This window comes from Molossus molossus, unplaced genomic scaffold (genome assembly GCF_014108415.1).
Source record: "Molossus molossus isolate mMolMol1 unplaced genomic scaffold, mMolMol1.p scaffold_m16_p_19, whole genome shotgun sequence".
NCBI lineage: Eukaryota > Metazoa > Chordata > Mammalia > Chiroptera > Molossidae > Molossus > Molossus molossus.
This window is the reverse complement of record NW_023425354.1, coordinates 38,013,173-38,033,213: the sequence shown is the minus strand read 5'-3', so window position 1 is coordinate 38,033,213 and position 20,041 is coordinate 38,013,173. Positions and strand designations below refer to the sequence as shown.

The window sequence follows — 20,041 nt, the reverse complement described above, 5'->3', positions numbered from 1 at the left end:
GGACATCCATGAGCGAGAACATTGACTGGCCACCTCCTGCATACCCCACTGGGGATTTGACCCATAACCTGGGCATGTGCCCTGACCGGGAATCGAACTGGTGACCTCTTGGTGCATGGGTCGACGCTCAACCACTGAGCCACACTGGCCAGGCTGATTTTACTGATTTTTTAGAGACGGAGAAGGGAGAGGGAGAGAGATAAAAACATTGAAGAGAAGGAAACATCCATCAGCTGCCTCCTGCATGCCCCCTACTGGGGATTGAGTCTGCAATATGGCATGTGCCCCAACCTATAATCGAACAAGCAACTTCTTGGTGCATGGGACTATGCTCAATTCACTGAGCCACACTGGCCAAGCTCTAGTAGTTTTTAATTTGTGACTTACTATGTATTTTAAAACTGAAACATAGAAAAATATGCAAAACATGTTTGTATAGCTTATAGTTTAAAAATAATACTCTGAACACTCGTCAATCCAAGTTCAGTTAAGAAGTAAAATGTTAGCAATTCCTTGGAAAGCCCTGTATGCTCCAAATCACATTCCTTTTCTTATTATTCCTCCATCACTATCCTGAATTGTATTAATGCTTCTCTTGCTTTTCTTTATAGTATCTCTCCCTAAAAATGTATTGTTTTGTTTGCCTGTTTTTGATCTTTATATAATGGAATAATACTGTAAATATTCTTCTGATTTATTTTGTATTTTACCCCCAGTGTCATCTGTAGTGTTGTGTGTCGTTTATTCAATTTTACTGCCATCGAGTATTTCATTATATGAATATACATATCATAGTTTATTTATACATGCTGTTGATGAACAGTTGGACTGTTTCTAGTTTTTTGCTATTACTAACAATGCTGCTTATGAACATTCTTATATGTGTCTCTTGTGCATGTGCAGGACTTTAGAGTATATATCCTGGAGAAGAAGAAGGATATGGGCTTTTTCAGCTTTATTAGGTAATGCCAAATTGTTTTGTTTTTTTAAAGTGGTCATACCAGTTGGCACTCCCACCAGCAATGTATAAGTGTTTCTGTTGCTCTGTGTCCTTGCCAATGCTTGGTATTATCTGTCTTTATAATTTTTAGCTATCTGGTGGGTAAGAAATGGTATATCATTGTAATCTGTATTTTCTTGGCTACCAGTGAGGTTCAGTTTCTTTTCAGATATTCATGAACTGCTTGTTTCTTATTCTGTGAAGTATCTCTATCTGTGTGAGTGCATGTATTTGCTCATTTTTCTGTTTGACTTTTCCTAGTTGACTCATAGTAATGTTTATATGGTTTATGTTTAATTGTTGATATTTGCATGTGTTGCAAATATCCTTTCCAATTTGGATTGGGTTTTTGGACTCATATATCTTTAGTGATTGAAGTTCTTAATTGTAATGTTGCTGAATTTCTCAGAATTTTATGATTTGTGATTTTTTTATTTTTATCTTTGGTGTGTGTCATTTACTTCCTTGATCTCATTAAGATATTTCCCTATTATTTTCTAAAAGTTTTTTTTTTTTAAGCTTTCACTTTTTCACTGAAGTCTCTAATGCACATGGACTTTTTTGTGTGTAAGGATCCACTTTGATTTTTTCCATGTGATAACAAGTAACTGATTGTTCCAGCCTGTTTATTGAGTAGTCCATTCTTCTCCCTGTGATCTGCAGTGCTTGCTCAGTTGAAAATTAAGTTTCCATATATGCATGGGATTAGTTTCTGAACTTTATATTTTGCTACCTGCCCTGGTCCCAGTAACCCACTGAATTATTTATCCTAATTAATATAGCTTTTAATAAGTTTTAATATCAAGTATGGTAAATCCTCCAACCTTTTTCTTCAGGAAGAGTCATGGCAGTGCTTTTTCATCTTGGTTTTAGAATCAGCTTTTGATTTTCATGTAGAATGGTGGTGAGATTTTGAATGGTATTACATTGAGTTGGGATGAAATTGGGGGGAATTGATTGACATCATTTTGATATTGAGGCTTCCTGTTTAAGAATATACTATAGCTTTCTATATTGTTTTTTAAAAATTCATTTGTTATTTTATAATTTTCTCATTATATAAATAACTTGTACAATAAATGTTAGAATTTTCCTAGAATTTTTTGTTGCTCTTTGTACTTGGTATTTTTTTTTAAATTGCATTTCCTGATTGTTTTGTATAGAAATGTAACTATTGTATTTTGTTTTTGTATCCAGCAACTCATCACTTTTATGACTTGTCTCTACATTCTTTTGAGTTTTCTGTATTAATCTTCTATCATCTGTAAATAGTTCCAGTTTTATTCCTTAATTTTCAATCTCTTTAGCTCTTTTCTTTTTCTCTATGAATCCCCTGAGGTGTTTCAGCGTTGAATAGGAGTAATAGTGTTGGTCATCTATGTCTTGTTTTTTATCCTAAAAGGAAAGATTTTATTATTTCACTATTAAATATAGTGTTTATAAGTTTTAAAAATATTCTTATTAAATTGAGGAAGCTTTCTTCTAGGTTGCTAATTAGAAATGTTTTTAAATGGATGTTGAATATTATTAAATGCTTATTCAGCCTCCTTTGAGGTGATTGTATAATTTTTCTTTCTTTACTCTGCTTATACTGTTTATCATTATTTTCTGATTTCTATAATTAAATTAACCCTGCATCTATGGGGCTATTCTTGGTAGAAATATATTATTTATTTATTTAAATTGAATTTATTGGGATTACATTGATTAATAAAATTATATAGGTTTAAGGTGTACAATTCTATAATACATCATCTGTATATTGGATTATGTGTTCACCACCTTAAGTCATGTTTCTTTTCATCACCATTTATCCCCCCTTTACCCTCTCCTGACTTCCTCCACCCCCTTTTCCATCCGGTAATGACCATACTGTTGTCAAAATTGATTGCTGGATTATATTTGCTGGCACTTTTGTTTAGGATGTTTGCATCTATGTTTAGTAAAGTTGATTTGTAATTTTCTTTTCTTATATAACCCTTGTCTGGTTTTCATATCAATGTTATTCTACCTGTATAAAATTAATCAGGGAGCATGTTTATGTTCTTTTTATGTTCTTTGCATGTTTATATAGTATTGGAATTATATGTTGATTCAAAGTTTGACAGAACTCTCCAATAAAATCTTTGGGGTTCAGTACTTTGAGGGAAAATTTTAACCGCTGAATATGTTTCTTAAAGTATTGTGAAACTAGTTTCATTCTTTTTTCTTAAATTAGTTTTGATAAATTGCATTTCTCTCAGAGTGTCTATTTCAACTCGTTATTCATGATTCTTTTTTATAACTTGTTTAATCTTTGGGAACTGAAGTTATATTCTGTTTTTCACTCCTAATGTTTTCTTGTTTTTTTATTTTTTTATTCATTTTTTTTAATATGCATATTTCATTTGTATTTGCAAACTCACAGTTTTTACCTTTGTTAATTTGATCTGTTTTCTATTCTGTTCGTTTTGCCCCCACCCCCTAAGGGTTTATTCTGTTATCTTTTTTCTTGACTTTTAAATTTTATTTTTAATCGTAGTAAAATATACATAACATAAATTTTACAATCTTAATAATTTTTAAGTATGTAGTTCAGTATATAAGTACATTCACATTATTGTGCAACGAATCTCTGGAACTTTTTCATTTTATAAAACTGAAACTCTGTAACCATGAAACAACTACATACTCCTCATTCCTCCCGCCCCCAATCCCTGGCAAACAGCATTCTATTTTCTGTGTGTTTGAATTTGACTCCTCTAGGTACCTCATGTAAATGGAATCATACAGTATTTGTCCTTTTGTGACCGACTTATTTCACTTAGCATAATGCCTTCTAGGTTCATCCATGTTGTGACATGTCAGAATCCCATTCTTTTTTTTTTTTGGTATGTGCCCCTAGCGGGAACCGAACCTAGGACTCTCTAGTCTGCAGGCTGACGCTCCAACCGCTGAGCCAAACTGGCCAGGGCTCCCATTCTTTTTTAAGGCTGAATATTACATTGTATGTATATACCACATTTTCTTTATCTATTCATGTTTTAATAGACACTTGGGTTGCTTCTACCTTTTGGCTATTCAGAATAATGCTACTATGAACATAGGTATGCAAATATCTCTTTGAGACCCTTCTTTTAATTCTTTTGGGTATATATCCATAACTGGAATTGCTGGATCATATGAGAATTATATTTTTAATTTTTTGAGGAACCACCAGACTTTTCCATAGCAGCTGCACCATTTTGCATTACCATGAATAGTGCACAAGAGTTCCAGTTTCTCTACATCCTTGCCAACACTTATTTTGTGTGTGTGTGTGTGTGTGTGTTTTATATGGTAGCCATCCTAATGGTTGTGAGGTGGTTTTCTGACTTTTGAAGTTGGATTTAAGCTAATTGATTTTGAGTGTTTCTTTTTTAATGTATTTCAAGCTATAAATTTATTAAGTGCTGCTTTAGTAGTATCTCACAAATTGGCTTTTCATTATTTTTTGAGTCTAGATAGTTTCTGTTTACCATTATGACTTGTTCTTTCTTCTAGAGTGTTTCTTGATTTTCAATTTTCCTCCTTTTCTTTTGGTTATTAATTTCTGTCTTAATTGTACTGTGGATAGTGAGTATGGTTTGTAAGATACTAGTACTTTCACATTTGAAGTTAGCTTTATTGGCTTGAGCATTGTATTAGTTAGTTATTGCTATGTAATACATTTCCCCAAATGTAGTAGTTTTGGACAACAAACATTATCTCGTAAAATTTCCGAGTGTTGGAAATCCAGTAGTAGCTTAGCTAGATATTTTTAGCTTAGATTCTTTCATGAAGTTGCAGTCAAGTTCTTGATTGGGACTTGAGGATTCACTTCTGAGCTAATCATTTACATAGCTGGTAGTAGGAGGTCTCAGTTCTTTGCTAGCTGTTTGCAAAAGATCTCTCTGTTCCTGTCCACATGGGCCTCTCCATAGGGCTGGCATGACATGGTAGCTGGTATTCCCTCAGAATTAGTGATCTGAAAGAAGCAGAGCTACAGTCTTTTATGAGCCTTAGAAGTGACATGCCTTCACTTCTGCCATATTATATTGGTCATGTAGAACCACCCTGATACCCAAGGTGGGAGAAGTTATATAAGAGCATGGATAATAACATTCAGGGATTATTGGGGACTATATTGGAGTCTGATTACCATAAACATATAGTCTCATTTTTATAAAGATTCCATATGTTCTTAAAAATATTATGTAGTTACCCCTAGTTCTTGGCTATGAGTTTTACAAATGTCATTTTTTTTTTTTTTAACTCCTCACCCAAGGACATTTTTTTTCCATTGAATTTTAGAAAGAGTGAAAGTGAAGGATTGGGAATTAACTAAGAGAGAGAGAGAGACAGACAGACAGACAGACAGACATTGATGTGAGAGAGACACATTGATTGGTTGCCTCCTGCACGAGCCCCAACCGGGGCTGGGGATTGAACCTGCAACCCAGGTATGTGCCCTTGATCAGGAATTGAACCCGTGACCCTTTGATCCATGGGCTTGTGCTCTAACCACTGTGTACACGGGCCAGGGCACAACTGTTATTTTGATCAAGTTTATTTAAGCAGGTCAACCCTTTTAAATTCCAATAGGCTTTTTTTGTGTGTGCTAGAGAGATATATACTAATAAATCTTTCACTGTATTGGTAGATTTGTCACTTTCTTTATAGATGTCAATTTTGGGATATGTGTGTGTGTGTGTGTGTGTGTGTGTGTGTGTGTGTGTTTTATTGGGCACATAGAGGTTTAAAATGATATCTTCCAGGTGATTTGATTCTTGTGTCATTATGTAGTGATCCTCTTTATTTCTACTATTTTTTGCCTAAGTTTATTCCACTTTTCTTTTGTTTCATATTAGAGATCTTTCCCCATTTTTGACCCTCAATCTTTTTGTGTCCTTATTTTAGCCTGTCTCTCTAATGGATGGTACATATGTAACCAGCCTGAAATTTTTTCTTCTAAGTGAAGAGTTTAGCCCATTATAATCATTGTGATTACTGTTATATTTTGGATTCACTTATGCCATTTTATTATGCTCCTTTTATTTGTCCAACTGAAAAAATTTCTTTTTTGAATCTCAGACTTCCTTTCTGGGTTCGTTATTCTTCTGCTTGAAGCATATTCTTTAGAGTTTCCTTTAATGAGGTCCTATTGTAATTGTTCTTATGTTCCTTTCTTTGAAAGTGTCTTTATTTTTTATTTTTGAATGAGTTTTGCTACATATGTAGAGTTCTAGGTAGTGTTTGTTTTTCAGTATGTTAAAGATACCAGTTAACTATCTTTCTAAGCTCTCTCATTGCTGTTGAGAATTTAGTTGTCAGTAATTATCATTGCTTTATAGGTGTTATTTTTTCTCTGGCTGTCTTTTAGTTCTTTTCTCTGTTCTTTTTTGCTCTGCAGTTTCACTGAAAAATTTGTAGGTGTATGGGTTTCTTTTTATTTATTCTACTTCGGATTTTTGGACTTCTTGAAGCTGAGGATTGACATTGTCTAAACATTTTAAAAGTTATATATAGTTTTTTACAGTTGACCTTGGCTTTTTTAAGACTTCATTTTGTGTGTGTGTAGCAGTTTAAGTTTATAACTTAATTGAGAGGAAGATAAGAGATTTCCCACACATACTCCCTGCCCCTACACATGCTCCCTGCCCCCACACATGCACTATTATCAACATCATGCACCAGAATGGGGTGTGTGTATGTGTATTTTTTTTTTTTTTACCAAGGATGAATCTACATTGACACATCATAATCCATTATCCATCATACTCAATCCCAAAGTCCATAGTTAACCTTAGGATTCACTCTTGGTGTTGTACATTCTGTGGGTTTGGACAAGTGTATAATGACATATATCCACTATTATAATATCACACAGAGTACTTTTTAAAATTTTCACTTGAGGATATGTTTTTATTGATTTTAGAGAGGAAGAGGGAGGGGGAGTGAGAGAGAGATATGCATGCATTGATGTGAGAGAGAAACATCGTTGATCAGTTGCCTGCAGTATGCATCCTGACCAGGGATTAAACCTGCAACCAACTGAGCCACCTGGCCAGGGCCAGAGTATTTTTACTGTTCTAAAAATCTTCAGTGCTCTGTTGTTTATCACCCCTCCCCCAACCTTGGCAACCACTGATCTTTCATTGTTTTCATAGTTTCATATAATGTAGTATAGTTAGAATCATACTATATGTAGCCTTTTCAAATTGCTGCTTTTACTTAGTATACATTTAAGGTTCCTTTATGTCTTTTCATGGCTTGATGGTTCATTTCTTTTTAGTGTTAATTAATATTCCATTGTCTGATGGTACCAGTTTTATTTATCCATTCACCTACTGAAGGACATCTTGGTTGTTTCCCTATTTTGGAAATTATGAGTAAAGCTGCTATAAACATCCATGTGCGGGTTTTTGTGTGGACATGTGCTTTCAACTCCTTTGGGTAAATACCAAGGAGCACAATTACTGGGTCAATTGGTATGCCACTACCTTTTCAGATTTGCCTCTTCCCTATTTTCTCTATTAATCTCCTTCTGGGACTATAGTAAGATGTATAGAATATTGTGTGAGGCTGAGTCAAGTAGTGCACAGTGATGAAATTAATGTTCTTATACTACTTTTTGTGCCTCCTCAAATTTGTAACTGCTTCATGTTTTTCATTTGGCTTTGCTTTTGATGTACCTATTGTTAATTCTTTATACCATTAACATGCTCTTAGTATTGCTTTTCACATGGGCAAATCTGTTAATTCATTGAAATTGTTTTCCCTGAGGACTTCCTTCCATTCTCCTGTTTAGGGTTAGCACCTTACCAGGCCAGGTATGCAGCTGTCAGTCTGGGTTCTCTTGTCATCATCATTTTGGAAATTCCCATTGCTTCTGTCCTGTGTTGATTTCTCTGTTACATGGATCCCATTAGTTTGGAGCACATCCTCCACAGCTTGCTGAATAAAAAGGTGCAGAAGAGATACAATTTGAGAACTTGCATGTTTGAGAATACCTTTAGTCTACATTTTTCTTATTTGCTAATTTGTGTATTAAGTTCTAGAATGAAAATAAATTTTTCTCAGACTTTTGAAAGCATTTTACCATTATCTTTCAGTTTATCACTGAGATTATTGCTAAATCTAATGCCGTTCTGGTTCCTATAATGTTGTAAGAAAACTTTTTTTCTTTTTGTAGAAGTCCTTGGGTTTTTTCTTTGTCTTTGCTCTTCTGCAGCAATATAACGACATGTTTGGATACCTAATGTATCTTTTCCAGTTTGGAGATTCATGTTCTTCAGGCTTGGGAAATTTCTTTCCTTTTTTGCACAGTTATATTTCTTAGATTTTAAATTAAATTAAACTTAATTTTAATTTTTATTAAATTTATTGGTGTGACATTGGTTAATCAAATTATGTAAGTTCAGGTGTACAGTTCTAGAATATATGTATTGTGTGTATTGTATTGTGTGTTTACCACCCCAAGTCAAGTCTCCTTTATCACAATTTATCCCCTTTTTACTCTCTTCTGTATCCAACCCCAACTTCCCTCTGGTAATCACCATACTGTTGTTTGTGTCTATGAGGTTATTTATTTATTTATTTAGCTTAATCCATTTACCTTTTCACCCAGCCCTTCAATCCCCATCCCTTCAAACAGCTGTCAGTCTCTATGAGTCTCTGGGAAACTTCTTTTGTTTTTTTCTGTTAAAATCTTTTGGATATATTTTTATTGTTGAAAGAATTACAGAATTACAGATGCCCCTCTCCTTCAGTGACATGCCCCTCCCCTTCAGTGACATCCCCTCCTGCTCCCACCTCACCCCCATTCCTTCACCGATTGTTGTCAGTGTCCATTGGTTATGCCTATACGCATATACATTCTTTGGTTTTTCTCTTTGGTAAATTTCTTATATTAATTCTTTGATAACTTCTTTCTTTGTTAATTTTTTTTTCTCCTTTTTCACATATTGGAATTGATCGATCATGTAATTTTAGAAAGTTTTTTCTCTCATGATGTTTTCTTTGTTTGTTTGTTTTTCCTGGAGTGGGTCTTGACTTTATCTTACAACTCTTTAATGTTTTATTTTATCTGTCTGGGGAGAGTTAACATTGCAGGTTTGAGACTGTTATCCTCAGAGAGATTTGCTTGTAAGGTTTTCTCTTGGCTGGTGTCTGGGAACTTGGATTGTGGAAGGGTTCCTAGCATGCTTCGATAAGAATGGCTGGAACTGTGCCAGTATGATTTATGCTGAACACCTGATTTCCATCTGAGTGCCTGGAACTTTGGTATGTGCTAGGCAGAGGGCACCCCTAATAAAAACCCTGAGCACTGAGTCTCCAGTGAACTTACCTGGCGGACAGTATTTCACATGTGTTGTTATAACTCATTGCTGGAGGAATTAACTATGTCCGGTCTTACTCCACTGGGAGAAGACTCTTGGAAGCTTGTATCTTATTTCTCTGACCTTGCACCTTTTCCTTTTGCTGATTTTGCTTTGTATCCTTTTGCTGTATTAAGTCATAGCTGCGAATGTGACTTTATGTTGAGTCCTGTGAGTCCTAACAAACCACTGAACCTGAAAGTGGTCTAGGGGACTCATGACACACTGTCATATTTAACTTTCTGAATGTTCTTTATTCTCACTTGCTCTCTCTTTCTTTTTAAAATAGCATTCTTTAAAATTTTTTCCTAATGTCTTTCAGGATGTATATAATTATGTGAGTGTGAAGTTTTCCTCCCATCAATGCCTGCATTTTTTTCTCCCTCAAAATTAATGTGTGCGTGTATTTCCTTGGTTCCCTTTCTTTCATGTTAACAAGCCTACCTTATACCTGGTGATTCTAGGCTGTCTGATCTCACTTTAAACATTTACTCTTAAGAGAATTGGAAGCTTATGTACACGAGCTTTACTGTAGATGAGTTTGCAATGAGGTAGCTTTATTGTTGAAAGCCCTTCAAATGTAGGTCTTTTCTTTGGGCATTCAGTTTCTCTGGGAAAGTGCTGATCATTTGCTTACCTGGGAAGTTATATGTCTGGTTCTAGGATTCTGAGAGCTAGTTGGAGGGAAGAGGCTGGTTGTTTATGGTATGGAGATGTTCACTCAAATAGGAAGTAATAGGATTATTGTAGAAGTATTATTTTGTGGCTCAAGTTTACAACATATAGAAGAAAGAAATAGTGCTTAATTTTCCTCTGAAATCACCAAGCTATCTATAGACTAGATGATAGACTGGCAGAAACCACACTGCATTAGATAATAAAGATGTTGTTGTTAAAGGAGATAGAGACTGTAACATACTGCAGTCATGCGCCACATAACAGTGTTTTGTTCAGCATTGGACCACATATACAACAGTGGTCCCATAATATAATGGAGCAGAATGTCATGTAAGAAATGGAAGAATATGTGGCTCAGGAGAACTTTTTTTTCTCTGATGGGAGCAATGTCTGTGGGGCTTGGCAATAGATTCTCACTCACCACACCTCAATTTTGCATGAACAGAATACTGACCTGGTTCAGCACAGAGGGTTCTAATCCCCCCTGCCACCACCACCACCTAGCTTGATGGCCTAAAGAGTACATTGCTGTACATTCTTTGCTGAGGACCTAAGATCCTCTATAAGGACAGAGCTCCACAAGAACTACCTTAACAAGTATTAAGTGCCACTGCCACTTTAGTAAAAGCTTTCTGTGTTAGTGTGGAGTCAGCCTGTCCCTGTACTTCAGAAATATTTTCAGGTTGTAATGATATAAAGCTCAGACAAAAATAAGTAATTTTTTTCTATCAAATTAATGCTAGAGAGAACCCTTTCTGCCATAGTGTCATTGGAACCAAAAACAAATTTCCAAAGTCAAAATACTGAATTCTAAAGGACCCATAGATACAGAGAACAAGCTGATGGTTACCAACGGGCAGGTGGGTGGGGTTTTAGGGGAAAACATTTGCATTAAAATAGCAGGAAATGTGACAATATTCATAATAGTCTAAAAAAGATACTGAGTCCTCAGTTCTGTACCCTCTGCATGTTAAACACCCTCTTTTAAAAAAAATGAAAACCACAAAGTTTCTTTTCTTTTTTTTAAATCTTCAACCAAGGATATTTTTCTATTGATTTTCAGATAGAGTGGGAGGGAGAGAGGGGGAAAGAGAGAGAGAGACACATTGATGAGAGAGGAACACATTGATTAGTTGCCTCTCATAAGATCCTGACCACGGCCGGGATCAAACCTGTGACACTGGTCTGTGGGCCAATGCCCTAACTACTGAACCAAACCGGCCAGGTGCACAAAGTTTCTTGGTCTGATCACTTCTCCAACATAAAGAAGCCAAAACCACAGAGCCAGGAGAATCCCCTATGTTCCTTTGTCTCTCTATCTTGGTTTCTTATTCCTGCTGATCCTCAGGCCACCTTTCACTCCATCTTGACAGTTACAGTTCTGCCTAGCTATGCCTGACCCAGCCAGTTTCTCTCAGTGCAGTCCAGGTCCCTGTTCACGGAGCAGCACTGACAACTTCGATGTTCTAGACAGGAACAGGGGAAGAACTTGTGGGACAGTGTTTATAAAGTCTACTGTAGTGTACAGCGATGGCCTGGGCCTTTGTTCACTCACCACTCCTCACTGACTCACCCAGAGCAACTTCCAGTCCTGTAAGCTCCATTCATAGTAAGTGCTCTGAATAGGTCTACCATTTTTCATCTTTTATTCTGTATTTTTATTGTACCTTTCCTTATATTTAGTGATGTTTAGATACATATATACTAACCATTGGGTTATCCTCTCTACAGTATTCAGTGCAGTAACTGGCTGCACAGGTTTTTAGCCTAAGAGCAATACCATATAGCCTAGGAGTGTTGTAGGCCATCTACCATCTAGGTTTGCATAAGTTCACTCTGTGATGTTCACACAGCAATGAAATCACCCAGTGACACATTTCTCAGAAGGTATCCCTGTTGTTAAGTGATGCAGGAGTGTAGTTCATTCTTTTATTTAGCAAGCATTTATTAATTGCCTTTTAAGATTCTTAATCCTGGGGGATACAACAGGTTACAAGAAAGATACCATCTCTACTCCCATGGAACTTGCATTCTTGCATGAGTGATGAATATTAAACAGCTTATCATCTGGTTATTTAATTACAGGTGTTTTAAAAATCATATAGGAGAAGTCAAGGAAGCTCACAGAGCATGTATGGGAGACCTGCTCTAGGGCTTAAGAATGGCATCTCTGAAAATATGAATCAAGGTGGGAGAATGAGAGGAGAGTGGCAGAGAATGAGACTAAGAGATTAATCGGGATGATGGTAATTGTGAGAATAAATAAATTGTAGAATTTGGTTAGTGCCTGGTACTTGTGCTCAAAATAAGTGTTAACTAGTAATTATATTATTTATAGGAATATTATATTGGATGATCAAATAGACCTCTAGCATTTAATTTATAAAAATAAAAGTTTGTGTCAACAGCACAATAAAAAATATATCCCAGACGGGGTTGTGGGGAGGGAAGAGATAAACCACAGAACTTACATGCATGTATGCATAACCGATGGACATGGACAACAAAGCTGGGGATGGGGCAGGAGGGGAATGGGGAGGAGGGTGTAAGGGGGGGAAAAGGAGAAACATCTGTAAAAAAAATAAATTAATTAAAAAAAAGGATATATATATATATATATATATATATCTCCATAGAATCATTTATCACCAAAAAAAAAATTACTTATGGTGTAGAAGTTTTGGTGTTTGAAAAGTATTGCTAGGGTAGAGGTCATTCTTTTTTGTTGTTGTATTAATCCTTATGTGAGGATATTTTTTCCATTGATTTTTAGAGAGAGTGGAAGGGAGGCTGGGGGAGAGGGGGAAGAGAACTGCCGATGTGAGAGAGACACATTGATTGGTTGCCTCCTGCACTTGCCTCAACGGGGGGCCAGGGATTGAACCTGCAATCCAGGTACATGCCCTTGACTGGGAATCAAAGCCATGACCCTTTGGTGTTTGGGCCGATGCTCTAACCAGTGAATCACACCAGCCAGGGCTAGAGATCATTCTTAACTTCTTTATTTTTTTAATCCTCACCCAAGGATATTTTTCTATTTATCATTATGTAGAGTAGGAGGGAGAGAGAGAAACATCGATGTGAGAGAGACACATGGATTGGTTGCCTCCTGTATAATCTGACCATGGCCAGGGACAAACTGCAACCAAGTCATGTGCCCTTGACCGGAATTGAACCCACAACTCATTGGTCCATGGGCTGACGCTCTAACTGCTGAGCCAACTTGACCAGGGCCATTCTTCCTCTTCTTCTTCCTTTTTTTTTTTTTTTAAAATTTTTTTTTCTTTATTTTTAGAGAGGAGAGGAAGGGAGAGGGAGAGAGAGACAGAAATATGGATGAGAGAGAACATCGATTGACCACCTCTTGCATGCCCACAACCTGGGCATGTGCCCTGACCAGGAATCGAACCGGCGATCTCTTGGTGCGTGGGTCGACACTCAGCCAGTGAGCCGCACCAGCCGGGCAACCAAGGCCATTCTTAATTTTTTCATAGTTACATCTGCAGCACCCAGCATAGTGCCTGACACAGTCTTCAAAAAAAACAAACCTGAAACAGTACTAAAAATTCTGAGTAACCTAGATGCTAGGAAGGATATGTGATTTCAGATACATGAAATATTCTTTTTTTCCTTACTAAGGCATTTGGTGGTGTTTTTTACTGGAATTATAAATGGTCTTCTGACTAGAATGTAAACATTATCTTTTATCCAACCTGTAGCCAGCAGGAATATGTTGGGACAAAGTCTTACTTTTCTTCTTTTGGGGGTCTGTCATTGGTGTCCTTTAGCCTTTTAGCACTTTGATTCATGATGTACTAAGTTACCTATTGCACCAAAACACATTACCTCAAAATTTAGCAGCATAGACAACTGACATTTATTATCTCACAGTTTCTGTGGGTCAGGAAATGTGAGTGGCTTAGCCGGGTGCCTCTGGTTCAGGGTCTCTCTTGAGGTTGCAGTCAAGCATCTGAAAGCTTGATGGGAGGTAGGATGGACTTCTAAGTTCACTTGCCTGATTGTTGGCAGAAGGCCTTAGTCCTTGCCATGTGGACCTCTCAACATGAGTGTTCTCACAACATGGTTCTTGGCTTGAGAGAGAGAGAGAGAGAGAGATTGGGAGGGCAAGAGGGAGGAGGGGAGAGAAGACAAGGCAGTCCAAGATGAAAGCCTCTGCCTTTGATAACTTAATCTTGGTAGAGACTCGTTATCACTTCTGTGGTATTCTAGTAGTTAGAGTGACCAACCTTTACAATGTGGGAGGCCTGCGTATCAGGAGGTGTGGCTCACTGAGAGTCACCTTGGAGACTAGCTGTACCACAGTCCATCAGTGGGATCAACTTCTTCTAGCCCAGTTGTATTAAAACATGATTGTTAGAATTTAGTACTTATAGGTAGAGAACATGGACTTGGGCTATAAATTAAATTAAGAACCAGGAGATTTTTGTTTGAGTTTAGGAACAACATTATTTTGTTGCTTTTGAAGATACTTTTTCTTCCTGAATCATGAGTTTGAGCATCAGATTTTGGAAAGCTGAATTATTCCTCAGAGCAATACAGCCCTCAACCTGTGAATGAGTTATATGCTGCCACTTCATTTACAATCTTATGTGCAGCTCACTGTTTCTCCATAGACATACTGGTGTAAATCCCTCTAAAACCTGTTTAACCTATATTGAATTAGAACGGAACCAGAACTTTTAAATCTTTTTTTAAATTTTGAAGCAATCATAAACTTACAGAAAAGCTACAAGTAAAGCCTAAACTATGTTTTCCTGAACCATTTGAGTTTTTCCTACAAATTAAAACATAATACACTTATGAAAATCAGGAAATTAACGTTGATACATTAGTATTACTATCTAATTCTCAGGTCACATTAAAGTTTTACTATTTGACACTGGGTGGTTCGACTCAGTGGTTAGAGTGTTGGCCCAAGGACTGAAGGGTCACAGGTTTGATTACCAGTCAAGGGCACATACCTGAGTTGCAGGTTTGATCCTCGGCCCTCATCAGTGTCATGTAGGAGGCAACCAATCGATGTGTCTCTCTCACATCCATGGTTTTCTCTTTTCCCCTTTCTTCCCCTCCCTTCCACTCTATCTAATAAAGTTTTACCATTTGTTCCCTTAATGTCCCTTATATCAGAAGGATCAAGCCCAAATGCTTTTGAAGACTATATATCACCTGCTCATTTTGTAGGCTGTTTCTCAGTTTGGCCTTAACACATCCTCATGATTAGATGTATGTCATACATTGTGAAGTTAACTCTTTTTCCATTGTAAACACACACACACATTGTATGGGGATTCTTAGACACTAAGTATCCTAACCTCATAAGGTTTTCAGTTTATTTAAGTATTTATTTCTGAGTACAGACTAGAGGTTTTCTGTTATTCAATGAATGATTATCTATATTATCATTATTTGTTTTCATGTTCAAATTATTCTAGATTTGGCCAGTGAGAGCCCCTTCGGTCTGGCTTGTGTCTTTTTGACATGCTTTGATCATTCTTTGAGTATTTCCCTTCTTTCTGGAACAACAAAATATTCCTAGCTTCTCAGAACTTTCCTTGTACCAGGGCTGGAATGAGCTATTTTTCTAAAGAGCCCTGGTTCTTTTTATTGGAGAATGGTATTTAGAGACAAAGATCTGGGGGCTAGGTACACTCATTAATACTGAGTTGTAATTGTTTCTAAGTCCCCTCAGTGGACAAAACTAGGGAATGTATGTATTTATATTCATCTGTGTGTACATATTTATATCAATATGTAATTTGATATATCTCTTTATTGAAAACTGTTTGTTTATACTATCCAATTTTAGTTCAGCCCTAGAGGGGTCTTTGTAATTTTCCACCTTCTTTATTTGTAACTTTTTTCTTGAACAGTAAGAAAACTGACTCTTGTTATTTTTAATATATTTACTTATTTGATTAGTCCCCTTTTATGTAACCAATCTTTCACCTCAGTTGTTTCCCCATCACCACCTACTCTGAAGCACAAATATTGTACTCACTCTGCTTGGGCTCCAACACCACTTGCTATCCCTAAGCCCTCATCCTCAACACTAGTGGATGTCCTTCTTACCTTGCTCAGGCTCATATACCCCACCCTGTGCTGTATTTCTGTGTGAACATCCTCCTCAAGCTGCTCAGACTCTGCTAGAACATCCCCCTTTTCACCATGCAGAAGCCTAACACAGTTCAGCACCCCTTGCTGGGCCCCACGCTCTTTGTCTTTTTGTCCCACACATGCTTTGATACCTTCCCTATCCCATTTGGGTTCTGACATCCTATGTGGCCTGCTCTCCCATGTAGATACCTTTCTCACTCTGCTTGGATTCTAATATCCTGTGCTTGACTTCCCTTTCTATAGGAGTCTCTCCTTACTCCATTCATGTTCTGACATTCTTTGCTGGGCTGCCTTCCACATGTGGGTACCCTCTTCACCCTCCTTATACTCCATTTCATCCACATGAATGCCTTACTCATCCTGCTCACATCTTACATCCCATTTCTATCCAGAACACACGCACATGCACATAGGTCTACCTTGCTCTGTTCCTCATAATGCTTTGTATTGAATTATTACACTGAAGGGAAGGGAGAGGAGAGAAAAAGGAAGAGTGAAGTTGTTTTTTTTTTTAATGGGAACTTGTGATCCAAGTTGATGTTTGACAAACAAATCTTCTGCCTTGGTAATAGATATCTGTAGAATGTGGCAAGGGCATATGGAAATCTGCTTTTGGAGCTTCGATAGTGGTTGGGACTACTGATATAAATAGGCTCTTCATTTGTGAGTCAGGGGCTTCTATGTATGAAAAAACATGGTAGTCTGTAAGTTCAGAACAATAGGAAGGGAAGAAACTAAGGCAGGAAGTGTTTAGGGGGAAGGATCGTGTTGGAATTTACTTCTTGGCAAAACTTGTTTGGTTCCCTGCTAATCTCCTTAACCCCGAATATTTTTAGAGCAAACACACACACACACACACACACACACACACACACACACACATATTTTAAAAAAAACAGTTAATTATTTAATATCTGTTTTGTGAGTTCAGTATTAAATTTCAGAATGGTACCACACTGTTTTCCAAACTTGAGTCATTCATATATCAGTTTAGCCATATCCTATATCATTTACTTAGCTTGAACAACTTTAAGTTGGCTTCCCTTTTTCACTTAACCTTATCAAAGGAATAATATATTTGTAATCATAGGTTTGATGTGCTAATTGTATTTTTAAAAACACTTGTTAAAATCAATATAAAACAAAAATTTTAAAGTTTGTTAGATGCCATATAAAGTCATATAACATACCAACGGTGCAGCGTCCATCTTGAAGTGTGTTAATATAACCAGTATAAATACAGGTATTTGATACCTTTCTCTGATTTATGTTGTTATTTGGTATTGACAGCTGATGTGTCTTTTTTTTTCCTAGTAGGATTTTTTTTCTAGGTGCTTTTTCTCCCTAGTAGGATTTTTTTTCTTAGCTTTTTCTCTCGTTAAATGAGAATTTATATTAAGTGAATTTTAATGTCACCCCCCACCCCCATTATGGTCTGAGGGACCTTTAGGAACTGGTTAAAATGTACAAAGAGTAAAGATTTTAGCCTGTGACCTTTTGAAGGATTTTCTGACTGCAACTGGAAACAAATTATCCATTGTTCACAGTGCTTTGCTTAATGTTATGCCTTCTCCTGCTAAAACCTCTCATTTGTTGAAATCTTGTATCTTAAGTAGCTAACAGTTTTTTTAATACAGATCCTAATTAAAAGATGATTATTTTTCTTTATGTAATTTAGATCCTTTACATTTCTGCCATAATATCCAAAGATTTATATATGGTAGCATGAAATGTTTTTAAAAAAGCTTAATTTACCTTTTTTCCCCAGTTGGGAAAGTAATGCATACCAACTGAAAATAAGAGGGACTCATAAAAGTAAAGAAAAATTAAAAAATACCTCAGTGTTCTCAAATACAGTTACTCTATTTTTAAAAAATTACTTTGTTTGTTTTATTTTTTATTTTATTTAAAAAAAAACAACAAAAAACCCATTCCTGCCCTGGCCAGTTTGGCTCAGCGGTTAGAGTGTCCACCTGCGGTCCAGAGAGACCCGGGTTTGGTTCCCACTAAGGGCACGTACGTTGGTTGTAGTTTGTCCCTGGCCCTGGTTGATTGTGCGGGTGGCAGCCACTCAGTGTGTCTCTTTCACGTCAATGTTTCTCTCTCTCTCTCTCTTTCTCTCTCTCCCTCCTACTCTGTCTGAACAAAAAAATGGGAAAATGTCCTTGGGTGAGGATAAAACAAACAAACAAACATATATTTATGGCCACTCATCATCTGTGATTGCTCTATATTTCTTCAACAGTTTTCCATTGAATAGTCTGATTAATATATAATATGACCTTATGTATTAGTCCTTATGTATTATATAATATAAACCTTTTGGCTGCTAGTTTTTGCACATTTTTTAAAAAAATCCTCACCCAAGGATATTTTTCTGTTTATCTTCAGATAGAGTGGGAAGGAGGGAGAGAGAGAGAGAAACATTGACATGAGAGAAACACATCGATCGGTTGCCTCCCATGCGACCCGACCAGGGCCAGGGATGAACTGCAACCGAGGTACGTGCCCTTGGCCGGAATTAAACCTGTGACTCATTGGTCCGCGGGCCTACGCTCTACCACTGAGTCAAATTGGCCAGGGTGCACATTTTTTTTTTTAATGTTTTTTTAAATTTGATTTTAGAGAGAGAGGAAAAGAGAGGGGGAGAAAGAGTGAAGCATCAATGTGAGAGGGAAACGTTGATTGGCTGCTTCCTGCACGCTCCCTACCTGGGATGGAGCAGCAACCCGGGCATTTGACCTGACCAGGAATCAAACCCATGACTTGCATGGGACTATGCTCAACCAACTGAGCCACACCGACCGGGCAGGATATATATATATCTTTTTTTTTTTTTTTTTAATCCTCACCCGAGGACATTTTTCCATTTTTTGTTCAGGTAGAGTGGGAGGGAGAGAGAGGAACAGAGAGAGAGAGAGAAACATCGATGTGAAAGGAACACATCGAGTGGCTGCCACCCGCACAACCGACCAGGGCCGGGGACAAATTGCAACCGAGGTACATGCCTTTAGCGGGAACCGAACCCCGGGTCTCTCAGGACCGCAGGCCGACGCTCTAACCGCTGAGCCAAACGGGCCAGGGCTATATATTTTTTTCATGAGATTTATCTGTTGTGCTGTTACTCCCTCAACTGCGTACCTGAGAGTGGTTATCTTACCTGAGTGAGCCTTACTCTGTTTATCCCAGGTTATATAGTTTGTTCTCATTTTTTGAACAATCTGCAGTTGTTTGCCATTATTGAATAGAGGTATGGGGCATAGTTTTTTTTTTTTTGGCTTCTTGTTCTGTTAATACTTGAGTTCAGTGTATAAGGGAAAGTATTGTGTGCATTTTATTGCAGACATTCTCTGAAATAATTTTTAGCTACAAGGAAATAGCTCTATTTCTGTGAGTCATCATTCTTTCTTATATAGAGCTGGGTAAGGATTTAATTTTGTAGACAGAGATTTATGACTTCCATAAAGAGAGAGCTGCAAAAATTGAAATTTCCAAAGATTTTTAATGCTATTATATATAAAAAAATTGGAGCTTGAGATACTAATATAGGTAGCTGGTTGATAAAATTTTCCTAAAATCTCATGATTTTCAATGAGGAATAGAGTTCTTTTTAGTTATTTTAAAGTATAAGCTAACATGCTTTTTGTTGTTGTTTTGTTTTTTAGCTTCCAATAAAAACAGGACAGCAGAACACACATACCAAAGTCAGCACTGAACACAACAAGGAATGTCTTATCAATATTTCCAAATACAAGTTTTCTTTGGTTATAAGTGGCCTCACTACTATCTTAAAGAATGTTAACAATATGGTGAGTAATTGGATTACTGTTCCTTTGGGGAGTTCACTTCG

The 20,041-nt window shown here is 36.9% G+C and overlaps 1 protein-coding gene across 5 annotated transcripts in view; it reads left to right on the top strand.

Annotated features, from left to right (window-relative positions):
* Positions 1-20,041, top strand: part of NF1 (neurofibromin 1) — a 268,601-nt gene that overhangs the window by 27,555 nt on the left and 221,005 nt on the right. For 3 of the 5 annotated variants that reach the window (XM_036268575.1, XM_036268573.1, XM_036268574.1), the window contains exon 2: positions 19,857-20,000. In XM_036268575.1, the coding sequence (XP_036124468.1) occupies positions 19,857-20,000 (144 nt within the window). Of the gene's footprint in view, positions 1-900; positions 963-19,856; positions 20,001-20,041 lie in introns of those variants that run through there. The other 2 variants (XM_036268576.1, XM_036268577.1) reach the window with 1 other exon arrangement.